We start from the raw sequence: 21,049 nt of genomic DNA on the forward strand, positions 1-21,049 counted from the left end.
CATCTTATAAGTAGCCCATGTAGTGAGCAAGATCTGATAATACATTTACCATGCACTGCTACATTAAAACGTATGTAGGCATACTATATTACCTGTTGATTGTGGAGACAAGTCTAGGCCACCATATCTAAATCAATTCATATTTATACAACATAGTCCGTGCATATGTTGAGAAATATAATTATCTCTTAATTATAATGTATTCACTGTAAAGACCCAGGCTGCACTATGCCTGAATATCTTCAGTCAAGAGAATGTTGACCAACTGAATAATGAGAGGACTTCGCCAAGCTCCCTTGATTGGTTAGGAGGCCAGGGCTATCTAAGCGTTGCATTACGTACTCAGCAGTGTGTGCAAAAAATGAGTATCGAATGCTAGTTTGGTGTGCACTCTACGCTGGAACCTTCACTGCTAAAATTCATTGCGAGTTCAAGTTAAATAGGCACAATATTTCACTTTATTTACAAACTGTTTTTTTAGAGAGACTGAACTGGATTACTCACTCGTATCAATGACGTGATGTTTAAGAGACTATTCATGCCCTTTGGAAGAAGCAGTTCAGCGCGGACTTCGAACATGAGTTGGTGTCCACAATATACAGGCAGACTGTAACATTTCAAGTGGATTCTAAGTTCAATGCATCGGAGCCTAATGTCCACCTGAAATAAGGATTTTACGCATTTTATCGCGACTGTTTTTGAGTCTGCTGCTACACTGATGGAGTAGACTACTTTGGAGGTACGCAAAATATTTTCTGTCAGAGCGTTTTTTAAAATAGTCGCTACAAATTAAATGGATGTATCTATAGACAACGGCTTCACCATACAAAGAAGACCCCGTTGCACCAACTGGACAAAACAGATGTTTACTGAAGAAGCAATAACAAAAGGGTCACATTTATTGTAGTCTGCTTGTTAAATGTGCATCAACAACCGCAAAACGCACTCCAGCGCACGGGTTCGTGGGTGAAGACTCCACTTGTTACCGGATTCAACATTATTTTCTGACCAGCAACAAGAAACTTGTTCTATCAATGCGTTTAAACGTGCGCATATCCTACCTTAGAAATATATTCGACACCGGTAAGGTGATGAGATAAAGAATCCAGAACATTGACTCACTCACCTGCAAGATACTCTTGTTCTGCTTGCATAGCCTGCACGAAACGGGAAAATAGGATTTCATATATTATATTCATTGCTGGGTAATATTTTTCTATCTTCAACGTAGATTTACGTATAATCTAGGCTAGGCTACATGCGACACCAGTGAATGGGATCTAGAATTGTGCGAGATTTACACTGTATCCACATTTTCGAATGATTTCATCGTGCCGTTGACTAATTTGCCTGACTGAATAAGCGTGGAAATGGCAGGCTCCGGTTCCAATTGGAAGTACTACCTTTGGATTTTGACAGTCTTGTGCAGGTCGCTGTTGCCCTATGCCAAATCATTGGAATCGGTGATTTGGAACTCGCAAAACCCCAAGTAAGTGTTAAATTTGCTAATCTAGTCTATAGAAGACGTAAACTGTATTACCATGCATTGAAAAAAAACACTGAATACTTATGTTATTCTATTAGCATGCGTAAAGCTTGCTAATGGAAATAAATATGCATTGACGCCAGGACATGTTTTCGACTACTGTTTGCGCTGAATGACATTCAGGACTCTGTGATGTGCTGGCTCTGAAGACTCACACAGTGTTGAATGAAACAGCATGCTGTAAAACAATATGAAAGAAGGCATCATAGAAAAAAGCCAGACATTGTTTGATAGCATGTATCATATAGGCCATAGTTTAAACAATACAACAATAAGCATTCAGTTCTGCCTAGTGAGTCATTAATATATTTCTACATGTTGTGGTAAATGTCTTTCATATAGGTTATTTTTGATAGGATTCATTAACTCGCGTTTGCCATTAATCAACTTCCAACCAACATTTATGAGGTGCCAATTTCAGCTAGAATCAAGCAGGCCCCATAATTTACGGGTAGCCTGCATCTCTACTGCAGAGTGGTCTCTACAATCAAGGGAGAGGCAGCAACTGCTGTCGGTGTGTGTGTTCTCATATGTGTTTTCAGGTGCTCTCCTATGGCTGGAATGACACATTTATAAGTGTGTTTTTCAAGTTTAATCAATATCTTTCTGGCTTTGAGGGTAGACACATTGCCTAAGATAACATCCCAACTTGAGTCCTCAGAGAGTAACAGGGACTTTGCTTTTAGAATATGTAGGCCTTTAAATGTTATTTTGTTATTTGATCTAGAATAATATATATCAAATGTCTATATATTTGTATTTCAATCCACGTTAGTCCTGGAATTATTAATATTACCTCGTCTTCAATAGATTATATTAAGTGTTTCGCTGTTGCGGTCTCTGTCTGTCTACAGTGTAGAAAATAACACACACATATATATACATACATATACACATATATATATATATATATATATATATATATATATATATATATATATATATATATATATATATATATATACACATATATATATACATATATACATACACACATACACACATACACACATACATACATACATACATACATACATACATACATACATACATACATATATATATATAAAACCTTTTGGCAAAATCCCTTCAATTCAACATTTCATTAATATAAGGGGGAAAAGTTGTGGTACCACAAGGTAGCAGAGTTATGTATCGTGCATATAAGTATACAGTATATGGGCTGATAAGGTGAATCACACATTTTATAATAATCTCTTCAAAATGTGAAATGTTCAGAACACATCTCTATTATTATTGAAAGGAGTTACCAAGGGACTCAATATTCAGGATTTAAACACCAGCTGTGGATGTAGACAAGTGAAGTGGCCTAGTCCTGGCCTTGTTCACTCATCAGTACACAGTCTAAAAGAAGTCACGACACTGAACAACGTAAAAGACAAGACTTCAATTGCCGTTAACCATTTGTTAAAATAAAGATTATGTTGTTTTAAAACAGTTGGTGGCTGTTTTCTCAAGTAAGTTAATGTTTGTTTACTTACCCCACCAAGGGGTGATGCTTTGCTCTTCCTACCTCTACAATGCTTGTAGTTAGGTCAACGAGAGTGCAGACAGGCACTTAAAAGCTGATTACAGATCTATCTGGACATGAGGGCATGCTCATGTTCATAAAGGCATAACATTTTTTTTGTTGACTTGTTATAAATTGAATTCATACAAACAAATGCAGGACTACACCACCAGAGAATCCTACCTCAAAACATAAAATATAGATTGTCTTTCCAATGTATGAACTAAAATAATTAATTTTATACAGAGGCACAACATTTATTTTGCTGAATTGGTGCAGACTAAGTTTGCTCCAACTGCAGCTGTAGTTTTTGAATTGTAATGCAGCAGCCATTTTGTATCAAGATATTGTATGTCAAAGTTGTCAGTAGTTGGGATTAGTTCCAGTGTGGATATAAACTCAGACTTCAGTTCTCAGATAATGAGCAGAGCCCACACATGTTTGTTGAAGAAGACACATTCATGGAAATGCCCCTGGTATATAAAATTGGCTGTTAGTATGTTTCGAAAGCAATAGTTATTACATGAATTATTATATTGTATGATTTTATGATTTACACATTTCTCTCAATGGGATACTTCACTTCTCTGTCAATGTTCACTCAAATGGTGTTTTACTTTGGCACTCAGTATTTCTGTTGCTTGTTCAGATTAACAGACTAACAGAAATGTTTTTCGGTTGCCACCATTCCCTTCTCCGGCTCTTTATTATTTTGCCTCATTAAAGTTATGCAGACGGTCTACCACATTGAGTCTTATACACTTCAGCCACACTGTCTGCTGAATTCTCACCAGTACCAGACCTCTGGCTTGGCTAGCCCACACCGTTACAGCTATAAACTTAAGAAGAGCGTTCCTTTCATTTAATCACATGAATCATGAAGTCACACTGAAACATGTAGATAGGCCTACTGAGATGCAGAGACCAAACTTGTACATCATAAAAAGCAGAGATGTTGATTGAGCACATGAGGAAAAGCTTGTGGTAGACAGAATGCTTAAAAGTGTGAACTCTAGACAGAATACAAAGATGAATGCACTTAAAAGCTGTTGTTCTTTGGTCACAAGCCAACATTTTAAGATACTGTTAACATTTTGGACAAGTTGTTTCTTGCAGACTTCTAATTTAAACATTCAAATTAGGGCTGTCAAAGTTAACGCTTGACATGTTTACCACCATCATTTCTTTGCCGCTGTTAATCGCATCTCCATTTCTTCAACACACAACCATATTACGTGCACATTTCCACACTGACCGGTTTAAGTGCAGAACACAACATGGAACACAGCTAGTCAATGCTTGCTTGCTCCTTTACATAGCTGAAGACTGTGCCTCTAACGAAAATCAGGTGAAAGTTATGCCCAATATTAACAGAGTTATGCTTTTTCTTTCTGCCGTTGATTCGTGCGCCTGTCACGGGCAGTTTTAAACTACTCGTGACACTCTATTTTCTGGTTTGATAACAAACATTTTTTTAGCTAGCTAGTCATGTTAGCTATCTAGCTAGCTAGATAGCAACCTGCTGTTTCTTCTGCAAGAAGGATAGATAACTGTATATATTATTTGAGCTTTTTCTCTCTTCTGAGACAGCAGCTAAATGGAGTGTTTGCAAGGGGGAAATAGCTGTAATTGGATTTATTGATATTGAACAAACCTGCTTCTCTCTAATTTCTCAGGATGGAATAAAATGAGGTCATTGAAAATCTCAGAATTGAGCTCACTATTAACTTAATATAGATTTACTTGCATTTACAACAGATCTACCATTAATTTTTTCAAAGCACAATCAAATATATTATAACAAACTTGTATTTATTTTGTTATGCATGTGATAGCTTTATAAAATATACTTGAAATCATATTTGTCATCTTATAATATAATGTGGTATAGCAATTCCCATGTTGGGCTGGGACTGGTATCTCACAAAAACATTGAGAAAGAATATAGTCATTTGTCACTTAAAGCATCCTACATGTAGTAATTCTATCAGCTTTTGAGACCCATCGCTGCTAAATCTCATACATTCACCCTGCCATCTCTCTCCCTTGTGAGAACAATATGTAATTCTGGCCTTGTAATTTCCAAGATTATGAGTTCGGTGTCTGACAGACCCAAGCAGGTGGTGGCCAGTCAGGCCTACTTTATGTCGTCAAGAGACTATATTTGTTGTGTTTAACCATTGGCACGTGAATTACAGGCAATGGTAAGCTTTTAGACAACTTGCACTTACATGCAAACAGTAATAGTTTTATAATATCTTCATGAGGCATTTTCTGAAAGGTCTTCTCACAGAGGTTATGATAGGACAACACGAAGATAGCTGTTTAAGAAAAAAATATGTTTGAAATCAGTTTCATTCCATTTGATGGTGCACTTCATACCATAATTATACTGTTGCCAATGATTCAGAAATGATCTTTGCCTGTTAAAGCCAGGGAGTGTTATTTTTGTTTGCGCAATCTTGAAATAAGACCCTCCAGCTTTAGGTAATTCAACAAATCCCTGATTTAATTCCTCAAGGAAAAACAAGTGGAGACAAAAAAAGAGAAGGGAGACACCAGTCAGTTAATGTTTTAACCACTCAGCTCATGTGTTATTGAAGTTATCTTTAAGAGGGGTGAAACCTCGGAATTCTCACTCTGTGAAGACCGACACGAGGGACTGTCTGCAGTAACTGGTCTATGCTTATGTCAACAGTTTGACATCACATTGTAAAACGGGAGAGAAAATTGATATTGATTTGTGTTTTAATTGTTCCCACAAAGTCAAATGGCCTTCCATACAGACAATTACAGATCTAGCTTGGTCGGAAGATTCAGCAGTGTATGATAAATTGAGCAAATATCGAGTGGCCTGTGTGTTTAATGCATTAGAGCCAAGTGAAGTAGCTCAAGCTTTGCCTGACTGTGCCATCATGATCAATGCTCCTGTGATTAAAAGTGACAGTCTAGAGATTAACTCTGTCACTGTTTAAATAGGCTGTGCCAACCCTCCAGCCTTTAATAAACCCACCCATGCCCCTGCTCCCTAGGTTTCAGCCGTAGTTTACACAAGAAAGAGATTCCTTTGAGAAGTGTCACAGGAGTGGTTTTGTTCTCCTCCTGGCCTCATCCCTTCACGCTGGTTTTGATAACGTTTCACAGAAACCCAGACCCCATCACAAAGAGGAGAGACTTAGAGCCACCTCAGGGCGGCTTAGTTCAAGAATGAAAGGAAAGTAAAAGCAGTCAGTCATTAGCAGTGTCTGGGTTAACGCATTACAAAGTAACCCGTTACAGAAATAATATATGTTTTTGTGGTAACAAGTAATATAATGGAGTACTGTTCCAATTTGAGTAATAATATTACAGTTACTGATCACAGATAGTTCATTGTTACTTTTGTTATCATTCCCTTCCTATTAGTTATTGATCCAAATAAATATTTTTGAAGATTATTATTCCCTCTCTGTTGGCGCAATTTTTAAAATTCTAATTGTTTTCAACCTGAGTTTGATGTCCTCTCACCAAGTTCCTGTTAACACTCACACATTACTACTAACTGCTTTAGTGAGGGAGATTAAACTTGGCAGAAGCGTTGGGTTGGGTTACTCCCATTACTTTGATTTGGTAGGAGGATAAAATGACAATAATATAACTGTGAAATATAAACTGTGCTCTCCACTGCTAGAAACACATCTTCCAAATCTTTTGAAGCACCTGCAAAAGCAAGACAAAACTTGTAGCGAAAGATCCCTGAGGCCTGACCACTGCTGCTGAAGATGTCTTTAGACCTACCTCATCCAAACAACCAAGGTTTGATTTGAATAGTTCTGGAGGACAGGCTGTAACCCGGGGGGAGCTGAACAAGCTTGTAACTGGGTATGTTGTAGAGGAAATTCTTTTGAGTTTTAAAAAGGCTTATAAAGTTCCACTTTGAAATTTCAGACTTGATTTGCCCTAACAACAAAATCTATCAACCTCACAACACAAATGTCCATAAATTATAATCCACATAATAACTATATTTTCCTGTTGCTGCAGAATTATATTACTGCTGTAGCAAACTGGCACAAATTAAGATCCTACCTCTGTAATGTTGTTTACATTGAGCAACCTTTTGGGGTGTAAGGCAAAAGTAATATAAAGAGTATTGTAACTAATCACTTTTCCCATGAAGTGATAAGTAAAGTAATTTGTTACTGTTAAAATAAGTAATGAGTAATAGATAATATGACCTTGTTGGAGTAACAACCCCAACCCTCTTACAGGCCTGGGCAATTTCAGTAGTCCTTGGGGGCCCTATCCCTAGCAAACACACCTGCTTTTATGCTAATTGCATTTTTAACTAAAGATCATGATTCGTTGATTATTGGAGTCGGGTGTGTTAGCTGGGGCTGGAGCAAAAGTGTGACACCAATCAGGCCCCCGAGGACTGGAGTTGTCCAGGCCTGAAACATCTGCTACTTACTAGCCAGCTAGCTAGGTTGCAATGAAGCCTGCTTCGCCTGGAATAGCTAACGAACGTCTCCAGCGCTGTAGCAGCTGTGTTTATTACGCTCTTTTCCGGGATAATATTGGCAATCCGGAGTTTCAATGCAGCAGTTGTTTGCTTGCGGAATGAGGTGGCTATCCTTAGCAAGCAAATTTCAATTCTGTGTGAACTTATAGGGGAAAATGCAAATTGGAACTTCTTCTCTCTCAACTCCTGTGGCTGGATGCCACTCGGGCTTAATGGATGTATCCCCACCTTGTCATCTGTCCCTATCCGAATGGTCTATGCTACCTGTAACTTGCCTGCCAAGGAAGTCGTCTCCATCTTCTTCTCTTCCATGTTGCAGTGGAGTAGACAGAGAACAGCAAGATGATTGTTCCAATCAGCGCTGGTCCCATGTCACAAGTCGTGGAAAACGAAGGCAGCGGCATGCTGCTAAGCGGACTGGAATGCCTGCGAGAGGTCTGGAGCAGATTGACATGAGGAATAGCTTCTCCGCCCTGGTGCCTGATCTAACTGCGCCTTCATCGCTGGGACTACCTATGTCTGCGACGGCTTCGCTGACTCCAACTAGGCTGAATCCAGCAGCAAGTCCAGCTCCTTTTCTTTTCTCTGGATCTATCAGGGCACTGCCTGCTGTGGGAGGTCTGGACCTATTGCCCGGGAGCTGCGGGCGTATGCTATCCTGCTTCTTGTGGGCCTGTGAAAGGTTCCACGAATTGTCGAGGTGTAGGAATGAGCAGATTTCTTCAACCCCTTCTCGGTCCGTTGGGCAGTTCAATGGTGAGAAATGGCTCAGTTCTTGGAGCAAAACTTTGTGCTATCCAGGAGCACGAGTACAGGACATCAGTAAACTGCTGCCAAACAATTTAAACCTGCATCAGGAAATTGACTCTGATTCAATTACAGGCAGCTCAGAACAGCTGAAGATGGATTTTAAATAACTGATTGGATCTTTGCTTGACACCAACAAACTCCCCATAATATTTGTCCCTGTGCCCTCCCTAAATTGTAGCATTGAATGTTTCAGCAGACTTTTAGCCCTCCATAACTGGCAGTTATACTGCAGCTCTGTATGTGTAACATTCATTGACAATTTTGATACCGTCTGCAAGCAAAGCTATTTTTATTAGAGGTCGACCGATTATGCTTTTTCAATGCCGATGCCGATTTATTGGAGGGGCCCCCCCCAAAAAAGCCTCTACCGATTAATCGGACAATTTTTATTTATTTATAATAATGACAATTACAACAATACTGAATGAACACTTATTTTAACTTAATATAATACATCAATAAAATCAATTTATCCTCAAATAAATAATGAAACATGTTCAATTTGGTTTAAATAATGCAAAAACAACATGTTGGAGAAGAAAGTAAAAGTGCAATGTGCCATATAAGAAAGCTAATGTTTAAGTTCCTTGCTCAGAACATGAGAACATATGAAAGTTGGTGGTTCCTTTTAACATGAGTCTTCAATATTCCCAGGTAAGAAGTTTTAGGTTGTAGTTATTATAGGAATTATAGGACTATTTCTCTCTATACGATTTGTATTTCATATACCTTTGACTATTGGATGTTCTTATAGGCACTTTAGTATTGCCAGTGTAACATTATAGCTTCCATCCCTCTGCTCACCGCTACCTGGGCTCAAACTAGGAACACATCGACAACAGCCACCCTCGAAGCAGCGTTACCCATGCAGAGCAAGGGGAACAACTACTCCAAGTCTCAGAGCGAGTGATGTTTGAAACGCTATTAGCGCGTACCCCGCTAACTAGCTAGCCATTTCACATCGGTTACACCAGCCTAATCTTGGGAATTGATAGGCTTGAAGTCATAAGAGCTGCTGGCAAAACGCACGAAAGTGCTGTTTGAATGAATGCTTACGAGCCGGCTGATGCCCACTATTGCTCAGTCAGACTGCTCTATCAAATCAAAGACTTAATTATAACATAATAACACACAGAAATACGAGCCTTAGGGTCATTAATATGGTCGAATACGGAAACTATAATTTCGAAAACAAAACGTTTATTCTTTCAGTGAAATATGGAACCGTTCCGTATTTTATCTAACGGATGGCATTCCTAAGTCTAAATATTGCTGTTACATTGCACAACCTTCAATATTACGTCATAATTACGTACAATTCTGGCAACTTAGTTCGCAATGAGCCAGGCGGCCCAAACTGTTGCATATACCCTGACTCTGCGTGCAATGAACGCAAGGGAAGTGACACAATTACACCTGGTTAATATTGCCTGCTAACCTGAATTTCTTTTAGCTAAATATGCAGGTTTAAAAATATATACTTGCATTGATGTTTATGGTTAGGTACATATTGGAGCAACGACAGTCCTTTTTTGCGAATATGCACCGCATCGATTATATGCAACGCAGGACACGCTAGATAAACTAGTAATATCATCAACCATGTGTAGTTAACTGGTGATTATGATTGATTACAGCCGGGAGACTCCGGCAGCGCCGGACAGCCGGGAGACTCCGGCAGCGCCGGACAGCCGGGAGACTCCGGCAGCGCCGGACAGCCGGGAGACTCCGGCAGCGCCGGACAGCCGGGAGACTCCGGCAGCGCCGGACAGCCGGGAGACTCCGGCAGCGCCGGACAGCCGGGAGACTCCGGCAGCGCCGGACAGCCGGGAGACTCCGGCAGCGCCGGACAGCCGGGAGACTCCGGCAGCGCCGGAGTGAAGGGCGGCTCTGGCAGGTCCTGGCTGGTTGACGGCTCTGGCAGGTCCTGGCTGGTTGACGGCTCTGGCAGGTCCTGGCTGGTTGACGGCTCTGGCAGGTCCTGGCTGGTTGACGGCTCTGGCAGGTCCTGGCTGGTTGACGGCTCTGGCAGGTCCTGGCTGGTTGACGGCTCTGGCAGGTCCTGGCTGGTTGACGGCTCTGGCAGGTCCTGGCTGACTGACGGCTCAGGACAGATTGGCGGCTCTGAGGGCTCAGGACAGACTGGCGGCTCTGGCGGCTCTGGACAGACGGGTGACTCTGGCGGCTCAGGACAGACGGGAGACTCTGGCGGCCCTGGACAGACTGGAGACTAGCGGCTCTGGACAGACGGGAGACTCTGGCGGCTCTGCTGATCCTACAGCTAATGTATGCAGTAATCATGTGCCTATGAACCACTGAGGCAGTGTCCCTAGTAGGAAGTCCACTGTGTGCAGCTCAACCTGCACAAACATAAATAACATGATCATGTCTGCTTCTGCCACACTTTCCAGTAAAGCAATAACAACAATAAGTCATCCCAAAAAGTGGTAAAAATAGCTCAGGTTAACATATGTAGCTTAAGAAACAAGGTTCATGAAATCAATAATTTGCTCAGAACAGATGACATTAAAATACTTATTTTCCACCATAATTTGCTAATAAATTCATTAAAAATCCTACAATGTGATTTTCTGGATTTTTTTCCCTCATTTTGTCTGTCATAGTTGAAGTTTACCTATGATGAAAATGACAGGCCTCTCTCGTCTTTTTAAGTGGGAGAACTTGCACAATTGGTGGCTGACTAAATACTTTTTTGCCCCACTGTAGTTAATGAGGCAGCGCGTGTTAACTGTCCTTTTTCTTAACAATCACATTTTGGAACAATGAGTGAATTCTGACATCACATGCTTAAATCAACTCATGCTGGGGTGACCGTTAGAGATATTTGACACTCACTTGTGAAAAGATTAAAGTAGTATGCAAATCCATTTGATGTAGTGATCACAATCTACAGGAGTAGCCATATCTAGGAAAGACAAAGTTCCAAAGGCTGGGGGCTAATATAGTATGTAAGAGGTTATACAATAAGTTTTGTAGTGATTCCTATGTTGTTGCAAAAAATATTTGTTGGTCTGTGGTGTGTAATGAGGAGCAACCAGACGCTGCACTTGACACATTTATGAAATTGCTTATTCCAGTTACTAATAAGCATGCACCCGTTAAGAAAATTACTTGAAAAACTGTTAAATCCCTGTGGATTGATGAGGAATTTAAAAAATGTATGGTTGAGAAGGATGAGGCAAAAGGAATGGCAAATAAGTCTGGCTGCACAACTGATTGGCAAATGTACTGCAAATTGAGAAATCATGTGACTAAACTGAATAAAAAGAATAAGAAACTATACAATGAAACCAAGATGTATGATATAAAGAATTATAGTAAAAAAGCTTTGGAGCACCTTACATGAAATGTTGGCCAAAAAGGCAAACTCAGCTCTATCATTAATTGAATCAGATGGCTCATTCATCACAAAACCAACTGATATTACCAATTACTTTAATGCTTTTTTTTAATGCTCATTGGCAAGATTAGCAAACTTAGGCATGACATGCCAGCAACAAACGCTGACACTACACATCCAAGTATAACTGATACAATTATGAAAGACAAGCATTGTAATTTTGAATTCTGTAAAGTGAGTGTGGAAGAGGTCATTTTTTGTTGTTCAACAATGACAAGCCACCGGGGTCTGACAACTTGGATGTAAAATGACTGAGGACATTTTAAATTGTATATAACTGCTTTAATGTTGCTGGACCCCAGGGATCCTTAATGGGGATCCTTAATAAATACAAACACTGGTTATTAGGCACTCTAATATTCTACTTTTAGAATGCACTGGAGCTACTTGTCTAGACAGTTGTCTGAGGCTTCATTTTGCAGCCATCGATGGCTTGATTTTGAGCAACTGAGATCCTGAGTAAAGCCTTTGTTAGATATGGTTTTAGACATTTTGAAATGAATACATACAAAAATCCATAAACTGTTCCTACATCTTATGTCTATGAGAACATTGATGCTTCATTCTCATGTGAGCCACATTCTCGTATCTGAGTGCTCTAGTCTAGCTGACCGATCCGGTCGCTCCAAGTGGCCTTTTCCCTTCTCGTTATTTATTTAAATCAATACATGAAAAGGGAATATTCAGGGGAATGTTTTACAGCCTGTTTTCTCAGGGCTACACCGGGTTTTCTCAGGGCTACACTGGGGAGTGAGATTTACAGACAAATGAACTGTTAATGGACAACCCAATAAATATGTATTTTCTAGCTGTTACAATTATTTCTTTTCACGTGGTGACTTGTATGTGCAGAATCCTTTTAGGAATCTGTCGACAGTCTGGCTATAAAGTTCCTTAGCAGTGACTCATGCATACACAGCCCTCTTAATGAAATACTGAGCTCTCCAGTGCAACGAAAGATACCCAAATGCTTAAGGGACAACTAATAATTAATGCTGTCTGTTAATGTCCTATAGTTGCACATCCGTCATTAGGTTGGACCCTAAAGCAGTTACCATTACATAGGTGCTCATATGTAAACAGCACCTGGACATAATTTGAAAGGCAAATTCAGAAGTGTAGTACATTAGTGGTAGCCATATAAAATGAAAGAAAATAGCCAGAAAGGTTATATTTTTCATTACTGACATTTTGTTTCATGAGAAAATGGATGCATGTGTTTTTCTATCTCTTGACAGAGCCGTTACATACAGTTGACTCAAAGCCATTGAGTTTATATTTATTGGCAGAGTAGGCTGAGTCATTGTTGAACACCACAAGAATACCATTGTTTGGCACACTCGATCCATGACCATTCCTAAGTTAACTACAACATTCATGGGACTCTACTAAATAATCAAGGGCTTGGGATATGGGGGTTGGAGGGGGGGGGGTCAGCTCTACATGCCTAGCTCATGCTTGCACCAACAATGGCGGAGAGGTTTCTGTACAGAATGAGGATTGTGTAGCACAAGGAGAGAGGAACAGATGTTAGATATCAGAGGCATAGGTCACACAAATGGGTATTCCACCAGACACAATCTCCTTGAAACTCAGTACACATATCGCCCCAACCAACTGTGAGATTTGGATCCAGATATTGCTTTCCATAAATGCATATGGCTCCCCTAACAATGTGCTCTCTGTCTCTGAGGGCTTCGACAATATAATCGTTTTTGCATTCACAGTTTGCAGCAGTATCACAGTTTGCAACAGGTGGTCTGTGTTAATAGTGTACAGAGGTTTTCTTAAAATATGCTTTGAATCGTTTCGTAATAAGGACGACTAAAGGTATGGTAATGTGTAGACATGCTATGTCTCTTGTGTTATCTTTTATCTTAGGATCAACGTTGTTATATCCTCAATACTTCGGAGAGCACACACACACACACAGACAAAGACTCTGATTGGATCTTTCTCCATTAGTTACACCTATGTGTAGAGCAGGATCCCAAAGAGTGGTTTGATCTCCTTCATGGAGAAGACAACAGTAGGGAAACCCTTGTGTCTCGCTGCATTCCAGATCTAGTCCCTGGCTCTGGAACGGATGGGTGTGACAGCCAGTTCAAAGCCCATTAGAACCGGCGTTTCAAAGCAGATTTAACTAAATGGCTGATGCCATGGGCCTGCTGGGCCTAGTCCTCTGTAAGTGTGTCGCTGCGCCAGATGTACTTTTTTGCTAGAATACATTTTATTATTAATTATGAAACAGACCCTTTAATTTCCACTGTGTGTAATGAGAGAGATTACACAGCAGAAATTGCGTAACACAGACATAGTGATTATAAACATAGGCCCTGACAGTGACAAATAGCCAAATCGTTCACATTTCATAAACCTGATTTTTCTCCCGCTCTGAGTGTACACATCAGATGGGAGCCATCTTGAGCTACGCTGAGGTTTTCCTCTCTCCTTTGTCTCTCCGTCCAGCTCTACAAAGGCTAGTGATCCAATGTGTCTGTAAGCCAGGGCTTTCTCCATGCCACCTTTAACCCATTCTACTGGGGCTCCTCAAAGCCCTCTCGAGGCGTTGCTATGTGAATGACCAGCATGAAAGGATTCCCTAGTCCACTGCACAGAGTTGGGGGGGGATTAAAAGTCACGCTGTTAACGCCACAGCTCCCTAGGATTGGCGGACCCTCAAACCGCCGAGTGGCCTGGCAGCTGGAGAGGCCAGCTCAATAGCCCCACGCCTGGAAGCATTCTCTCCCACTCTTTATAGGAGGCTGCTAAGGAATCTGCGAATACACAGAGAAAAAACAATCCCCTTTTCTCCCATTTTTGACAAATTTTCGAAAAACTATAGAGGGCCCATAGCAGGTGATTTGTAGTGCATATAACTTTTGACCATGTGGATGTGCAGTACCAGTCAAAAGTGTGGAAACACCTACTCATTCAAGGGTTTTTCTTTGTTTACTATTTTCTACATTTTAGAATAATAGTGAAGACCATCAAAACTATGAAATAACACATATGGAATCATGTAGTAACTAGAAATAGTGTTAAACAAATCAAAATATATTTTAGATTCTTCTTGATGACAGATTTGCAGACTTGATGACAGCTTTGAATTCTCTCAACCAGCTTCACCTGGAAGGCTTTTCCAGCAGTCTATGCTGAGCACCTGTTGGCTGCTTTTCCTTCACTCTGTGGTCCAACTCATCCCAAACCATTTCAATTGGGTTGAGATCGGGTGATTGTGGAGTCCAGGTCATCTGATGCAGGAATCCATCACTCTCCGTCTTGGTCAAATAGCCTTTACACAGCCTGGAGGTGTTTTGAGTCATTGTCCTGTTGAAAAACAAATGTTAGTCCCACAAAGCGCAAACCAGATGGGATGGCGTATTGCTGCAGAATGCTGTAGTAGCCATGCTGGTTAATTGTGCCTTGACTTCTAAATAAATCAACAACAGTGTCACCAGCAAAGAACCCCCACAACATCAAACCTCCTCTTCTATGCTTCACGGTGGGAACCACACACAATGACATCATCCGTTCACCAACTCTGCGTCTCACAAAGACATGGCGGATGGAACCAAAAATCTCAAATTTGGACTTCTTTTCCTGTGGCGTTTCTCATGAGAGCCAGCTTCATGGTTTTTGCGACTGCACTTGAAGAAACTTTCAAAGTTCTTAATGTTCCGGATTGACTGACCTTCATGTATTAAAGTAATGATGGACTGTCATTTCTCTTTGTTTATTTGAGCTGTTCTTGCCATAATTTGGACTTGGTCTTTTACCACATAGGGCTATCTTCTGTATACCCCCACTACCTTGTCACAACACAACTGATTGGCTCAAAAGCATTAAGAAGGAAAGACATTTCACAAATTAACTTTTCACAAGGCACACATTTGAATTTTTAATGCATTCCAGGTGACTACCTCATGAAGCTGGTTGAGAGAATGACAATAATGTGCAAAGCTGTCATCAAGGCAAAGGGTGGCTACTTTGAAAAATCGAAAATATAACACTTTTTTTGTTACTACATGATTCCACTATTATTCTAAAATGTAGAAAATAGTAAACATGAAGAAAAACCCTTGAATGAGTAGGTGTTTCCAATCTTTTGACCGGTTCGTTACATCCACATGGTCAAAAGTTATATGCACTACAAATCATCTGCTATGGGCGGTCTATAGTTTGCCTAAAATGTGTCAAAAATAGGAGAAACGTGGGTTGTTTTTTCTCTGTGTGTGCACAGGTTCCTTAGCAGCCTCCTAAAACGACCGCGAGAGAATGCTTACTACATGATTCCATATGTGCTATTTCATTGTTTTGATGTCTTAACTATTATTCTACAATGTAGAAAATAATAAAAATAAAGAAAACCCTTGAATGAGTAGGTGTGTTATATATAAATATATATATTTTTTTTTACATTCTGAGAATAGTGGTTTTGAGCTTCATACACATTCTGTTAGGCTTCAGTTATATCCTTAGTGGCTTAAAGCAAGTGGGATTTGAGGTCCATTTAATGAATTATTTTGATTGATGGAAAAAGTCAGATTTTTGGCAATTCTCTTTTTATGACTGATGTAATTATTTGACCGAACTGCAGTGTTGTGTTAGCTACTCTGAAAATATAGTTTACCAAGCTACCAATTACTTCAGACTGAAAGAAGTTAAGCTACACTGAAGTTATCCTTAAATATATACACTTCAAGGTCAAAGTATGCAAACACATTTTTGATTCTTGGAGATTTGTGAAAAATTATCATTCACTACAAATTGCAAGAACAGGTCACTCTGGTGTCAGATGTTAACAGAATATGTAATTTGGCCTATTAAACACAAAAACGATGATTCAAGTGAGATTTAGGCAGGTCTGATGTCGAAAAAGAAAACAATCTTCCCTACTTTATTCATATTTTCCTTTCTCTTAGCAAAAATATGGTGTGTAGTTCCAGTAGTTAGCTACACCACTACATTGCAAAAAAAGTAATGTAAATACTAAAAAACAATACAGAGATTTGAATTTAGTTCAACCACCACCAAGCGACTGCAAAATGTAATTAAATTACTAGTTGAACTACATGTAGTTCACTACTCCCCAACACTGCCTGACAGTCAGGGACATTGGAAAATATTGAAGACAATGCAGGCATACCAATAGAGAATTAATCCTGCAAACAAAAGCATTTGTTTTGAGAAGAGGCGGTGAGCTGTCAGGTTAAAGTTTCAGAAAGAAAAGGGGACAATGAAGTCCACACAAAGCCATATTGAAATTCCTCCCAGTGTGGCCTTTCACATTAAAATGAATGACATTGTCTGGAGACCAGGTACTCCTCTGGGGGAATGGGTCATTGTCTGCCTGCAGTGAGGTTACAGTGTGGCTGCAAGTCACCGCGCCAAGGCTCTGACTGATGATGAGGCTGTGACACAAGCCACAGCTTCCTCCCAACAGAATGGCCTTTATGGATCTGGCAGATTAAAAACTTTTGAAGGCACTCTGAAGTAAAATATGACTGAGAAACCCCAGGCTATGCATCTTTGAAGCCTGTTTTGCATAATAGCAGCAAAATATATGCACGTTATATCATCTTGCCTCAGTAATGCTTGTAACGTAAACAGTAATACGCACAAAACATTTCAATTCCGAGTTTTCAAGCAAGTTGTTTCAATAGAGTGGTCATGGTTATCCTCTGACTGTATTGGCTGGAACTTGATTGCTTGACAACCATTGTTAGGAGGGACATTGAATGTTATAGTAATGGTGGGAAGCTGATTTACTGATTTGAGATTCTGTGTACAGAAATGTATGCTCCAGTGACTGATTTAACCTACTTTTTGAGTTAGAATTTTCTCCACACTAAAAGTTAGAGCAATTAGTCTTGGTGCATTTGTCATGAGTGCAGGCTGGTGCACATGCGTAGCTGTAGGGGAAATTAAACTTTATTATATAAACTGACAGATGTATTGTAAGTCTAAGGAAAAGGCAAGTAACTCGATGGACTCCTTACACAAAGGAACAATATTTTCACGGTTGACTGCTGTGTTTTTGAAGAGAGGGGAGAGTTTGAGCAGTTGACACCTCAAACAGCTCCGTTAGCTCAACATCTGCCATACCAAAGCAACTAACACACATGCCCAAATCCTAATAGTTATTTGATACAGGGAACAATATCCACGCATCAGAATTCTCTCTGCCATATTAGGGGAGCTGCTGTGGAATGATTCCAATGTTCCCAAATTTAGTCGGACTGAATTGTCTGCTGAAAGAAGAGGGTAGGAAGACGCTCAGAAAACAGCAGTCCTCTGATACATTGTGCTGGTATTAAGATTGCCAGCTGCGTGACAAGTGCTATTATAGTGTGTCAGCATTTACCCCCTCGGAGCGAGGTTTGTAAAATAGCCTGGCTTAGCACACAAAAAGTATTTTCAGGATTTTTAATACATTTCTTGTTCTCTGTGTGTTGAAAGCAGAACCAGGGAAGAATCAAATCTCCAAGAATCAAACATGTAGAAAATATCACATATGAGTTTCATTTCTACATCTTAATAAAGAGGATGAACTAGTCTTATGCGATATTTCATTAAGACATTCCTGGGGGGAAGCCAAATAGAACTTGCTTTGTGATCGGACATTATGGCTGTGGTGGTCTTCTGCATTATGTCTTCTGCATTTGGCATTGTCTGCTTAAGCACAGTTATCACTTTGTATCCGTGTTCTGGTCAGGTGCTAGAAGTGCGTGTCCACAGTCCCATTGCAAGGCAAGGTTGCAGCTGTCTCCACAAAAGGGAAGACTTGTTGGGTAGAGGAAGGCTCCGGTGTCAATGTGGCCGATCTCAGTGAGATTAAGGCCCAGTATCTGTTGCAGATGGTACTAATGGTGATAATATAGCTTCCCTAATAGCGTGTCTTTCCCCCTGCTGTCTTAAGCTATTAGCCAGCTGTTCCTCAAAAACAAAAACAAATTGTTTCTTGAGAAGACTATAATTAAAAAGGGAACAACCCTACTGAAACAACAAGGAAAGAACAGGACTGTCAACTTTCTGTCTGTCAGACCAGAGCTGTAATACACACCCCAGGCACTAAAGCAGACCTGTTCCAACCCTATCACAACAGCTTTGTTTAGACTGCTCATGTTTCTTCTGACTCCTGTCAGCTAATGTTGAAACTCTAGTTTCACAAGAGAGATTTGCCTTTTTCAAATTAGCTATTCAAATGAAATGGTGCATTAGCAAATGTAGTATGTTCCATACACATCTGTCTAGTCTCACTGTTAACCTATATTTTTGTTTACTGGCTGACCTTTCCATTGAGTGTGTTGAGGAGATTGAGATAACATTGTGTCAAATAATATACAATTATCCCCCCTTATTAATAACGTTGTTCTGTGGTCGGCTGTTTCTGTAAAGTCCCTCCTGTGTATCACTGTTAATAGGCAGATAGAGAGCAAATGTATGTCATTGCTTCGGGGTCTAACTTGTTCACAACCAGTGTGACAAAGAATCACACAAAGTGCTGAAAAGGTCAATAATTTGTTTTAACGTTTTAACCTTGTTTCCTCTTGACAGTGAACATAATGTTCCCACGTGTTGGGTGGAGATCCTATTTGCATTTATATAGATGTCACCTGGTTATACAAGACAGACCAGCAGTGTGATACAAAGAGGGTCCATTTTAGATGTTGATATGATCACAAGCTATGCCCTCTAATCAAAAATACATACGTAAGTTGACTGTGATCCCCACAGTGGAATTGTTACATTGTGTTACTCTCAAGTAACCAATATGAGATTGAGTTGTCTTTCCCAATGACAGGCTGGGCTCCTTTTTGTTCCCTTGTGTACAATTACCCCCATGTTCTTTTCTCATCCCTGGCTTGACTCTGAAAGGAGTCTCTTTGGTTTGGTAGTTAATACAGGGACGAGAGGGCCATCAGACACAAATCTGGTCAGGCCAAGACACGTACTTACTTTGATGTTATGTGTGCATTTGGTGGGTTTTGGTTAAACACATTAGATATTACTTTTCGGTTGTGCAGGGCTCAACATGTAAAGTGGTGTAATGCTCCTATAGAAAATGATCTGTGCTTTATATGGTTTTATTGCAGTCTTTCCATGTTCCTGAGACAGGCCTTGACAATCAAATGGCTGTTGTGTCATAGATGTTTCAACTTGCACTGAACCAGGTGTTTTGTGAGCCTACCAAGTTTTTTTTCTTCCTGGAAGAGGTGTTAGCTAGGCAGACTAGTCACAGTCGGCAGCTTCAATATCAGCTATTACTGCCAAATGATTTAGTTCTGGCTTCTCTAATGGTGAATCAGTGCTACAGATGCCTCTTATAGGATAGAAGACATCATTCATGCCAATGCAGCTCATTGAGCAAATCAATTGATAACATTACCCGTCTGTCTTAAATCCAAGGCTAGGGACTTTTTAAAAATTCACCTTAATGGAATTTATATTATAATCATTGACATGGGTCTCTCAGGCTACTCAGGTTATCCATTCTTCTAGTTTGCCAAGTAAAACCTGTTTATTTGCTGGTTTTTGGGCAGAGGGTAATCAGTTCTGTGTGTAACCTGATCAGCAACACCAACACGGTGCCAGATCCTCATTAAGTCCAAGTGGTGGGAAAAGTACCTAATTTTCATACTTGAGTAAAAGTAAAGTTTCCTTACTTGAAAATGACTAAAGTAAAAGTGACAGTCACCCAGTAAAATACTAGTAAAAGTCTAAGTATTTGGTTTGAAGTATACTTACGTATCAAAAGTAAATATACTTACAGTGGGGCAAAAAAGTATTTAGTCAGCCTCCAATTGTGCAAGTTCTCCCACTTAAAAAGATGAGAGAATTTTCATCAAAGATACACTTCAATTATGACAGACAAAACAAGAAAGAAAATCCAGAAAATCACATTGTAGGATTTTTATGCATTTATTTGCAAATTATGGTGGAAAATAAGTATTTGGTCACCAACAAACAAGCAAGACTTCTGGCTCTCACAGACATGTAACTTCTTCTTTAAGAGGCTCCTCTGTCCTCTGCTCGTTACCTGTATTAATGGCACCTCTTTGAACTTGTTATCAGTATAAAAGACACCTGTCCACAACCTCAAACAGTCACACTCCAAACTCTACTATGGCCAAGACCAAAGAGCTGTCAAAGGACACCAGAAACAAAATTGTAGACCTGCACCAGGCTGGGAAGACTGAATCTGAAATAGGTAAGCAGCTTGGTTTGAAAAAATCA

The 21,049-nt window shown here is 40.0% G+C and overlaps 1 protein-coding gene across 1 annotated transcript in view; it reads left to right on the plus strand.

Annotated features, from left to right (window-relative positions):
- Positions 1–342: 342 nt before the first annotated feature.
- Positions 343–21,049, plus strand: part of LOC124008800 (ephrin-B1-like) — a 71,227-nt gene continuing 50,520 nt past the window's right edge. The window contains exon 1 of the mRNA XM_046320365.1: positions 343–1,489. Coding sequence (XP_046176321.1) covers positions 1,371–1,489 — 119 coding nt within the window. The 5' untranslated portion in view covers positions 343–1,370. The remainder of the gene's footprint in view (positions 1,490–21,049) is intronic.

This window comes from Oncorhynchus gorbuscha, linkage group LG02 (genome assembly GCF_021184085.1).
Source record: "Oncorhynchus gorbuscha isolate QuinsamMale2020 ecotype Even-year linkage group LG02, OgorEven_v1.0, whole genome shotgun sequence".
Lineage (NCBI taxonomy): Eukaryota > Metazoa > Chordata > Actinopteri > Salmoniformes > Salmonidae > Oncorhynchus > Oncorhynchus gorbuscha.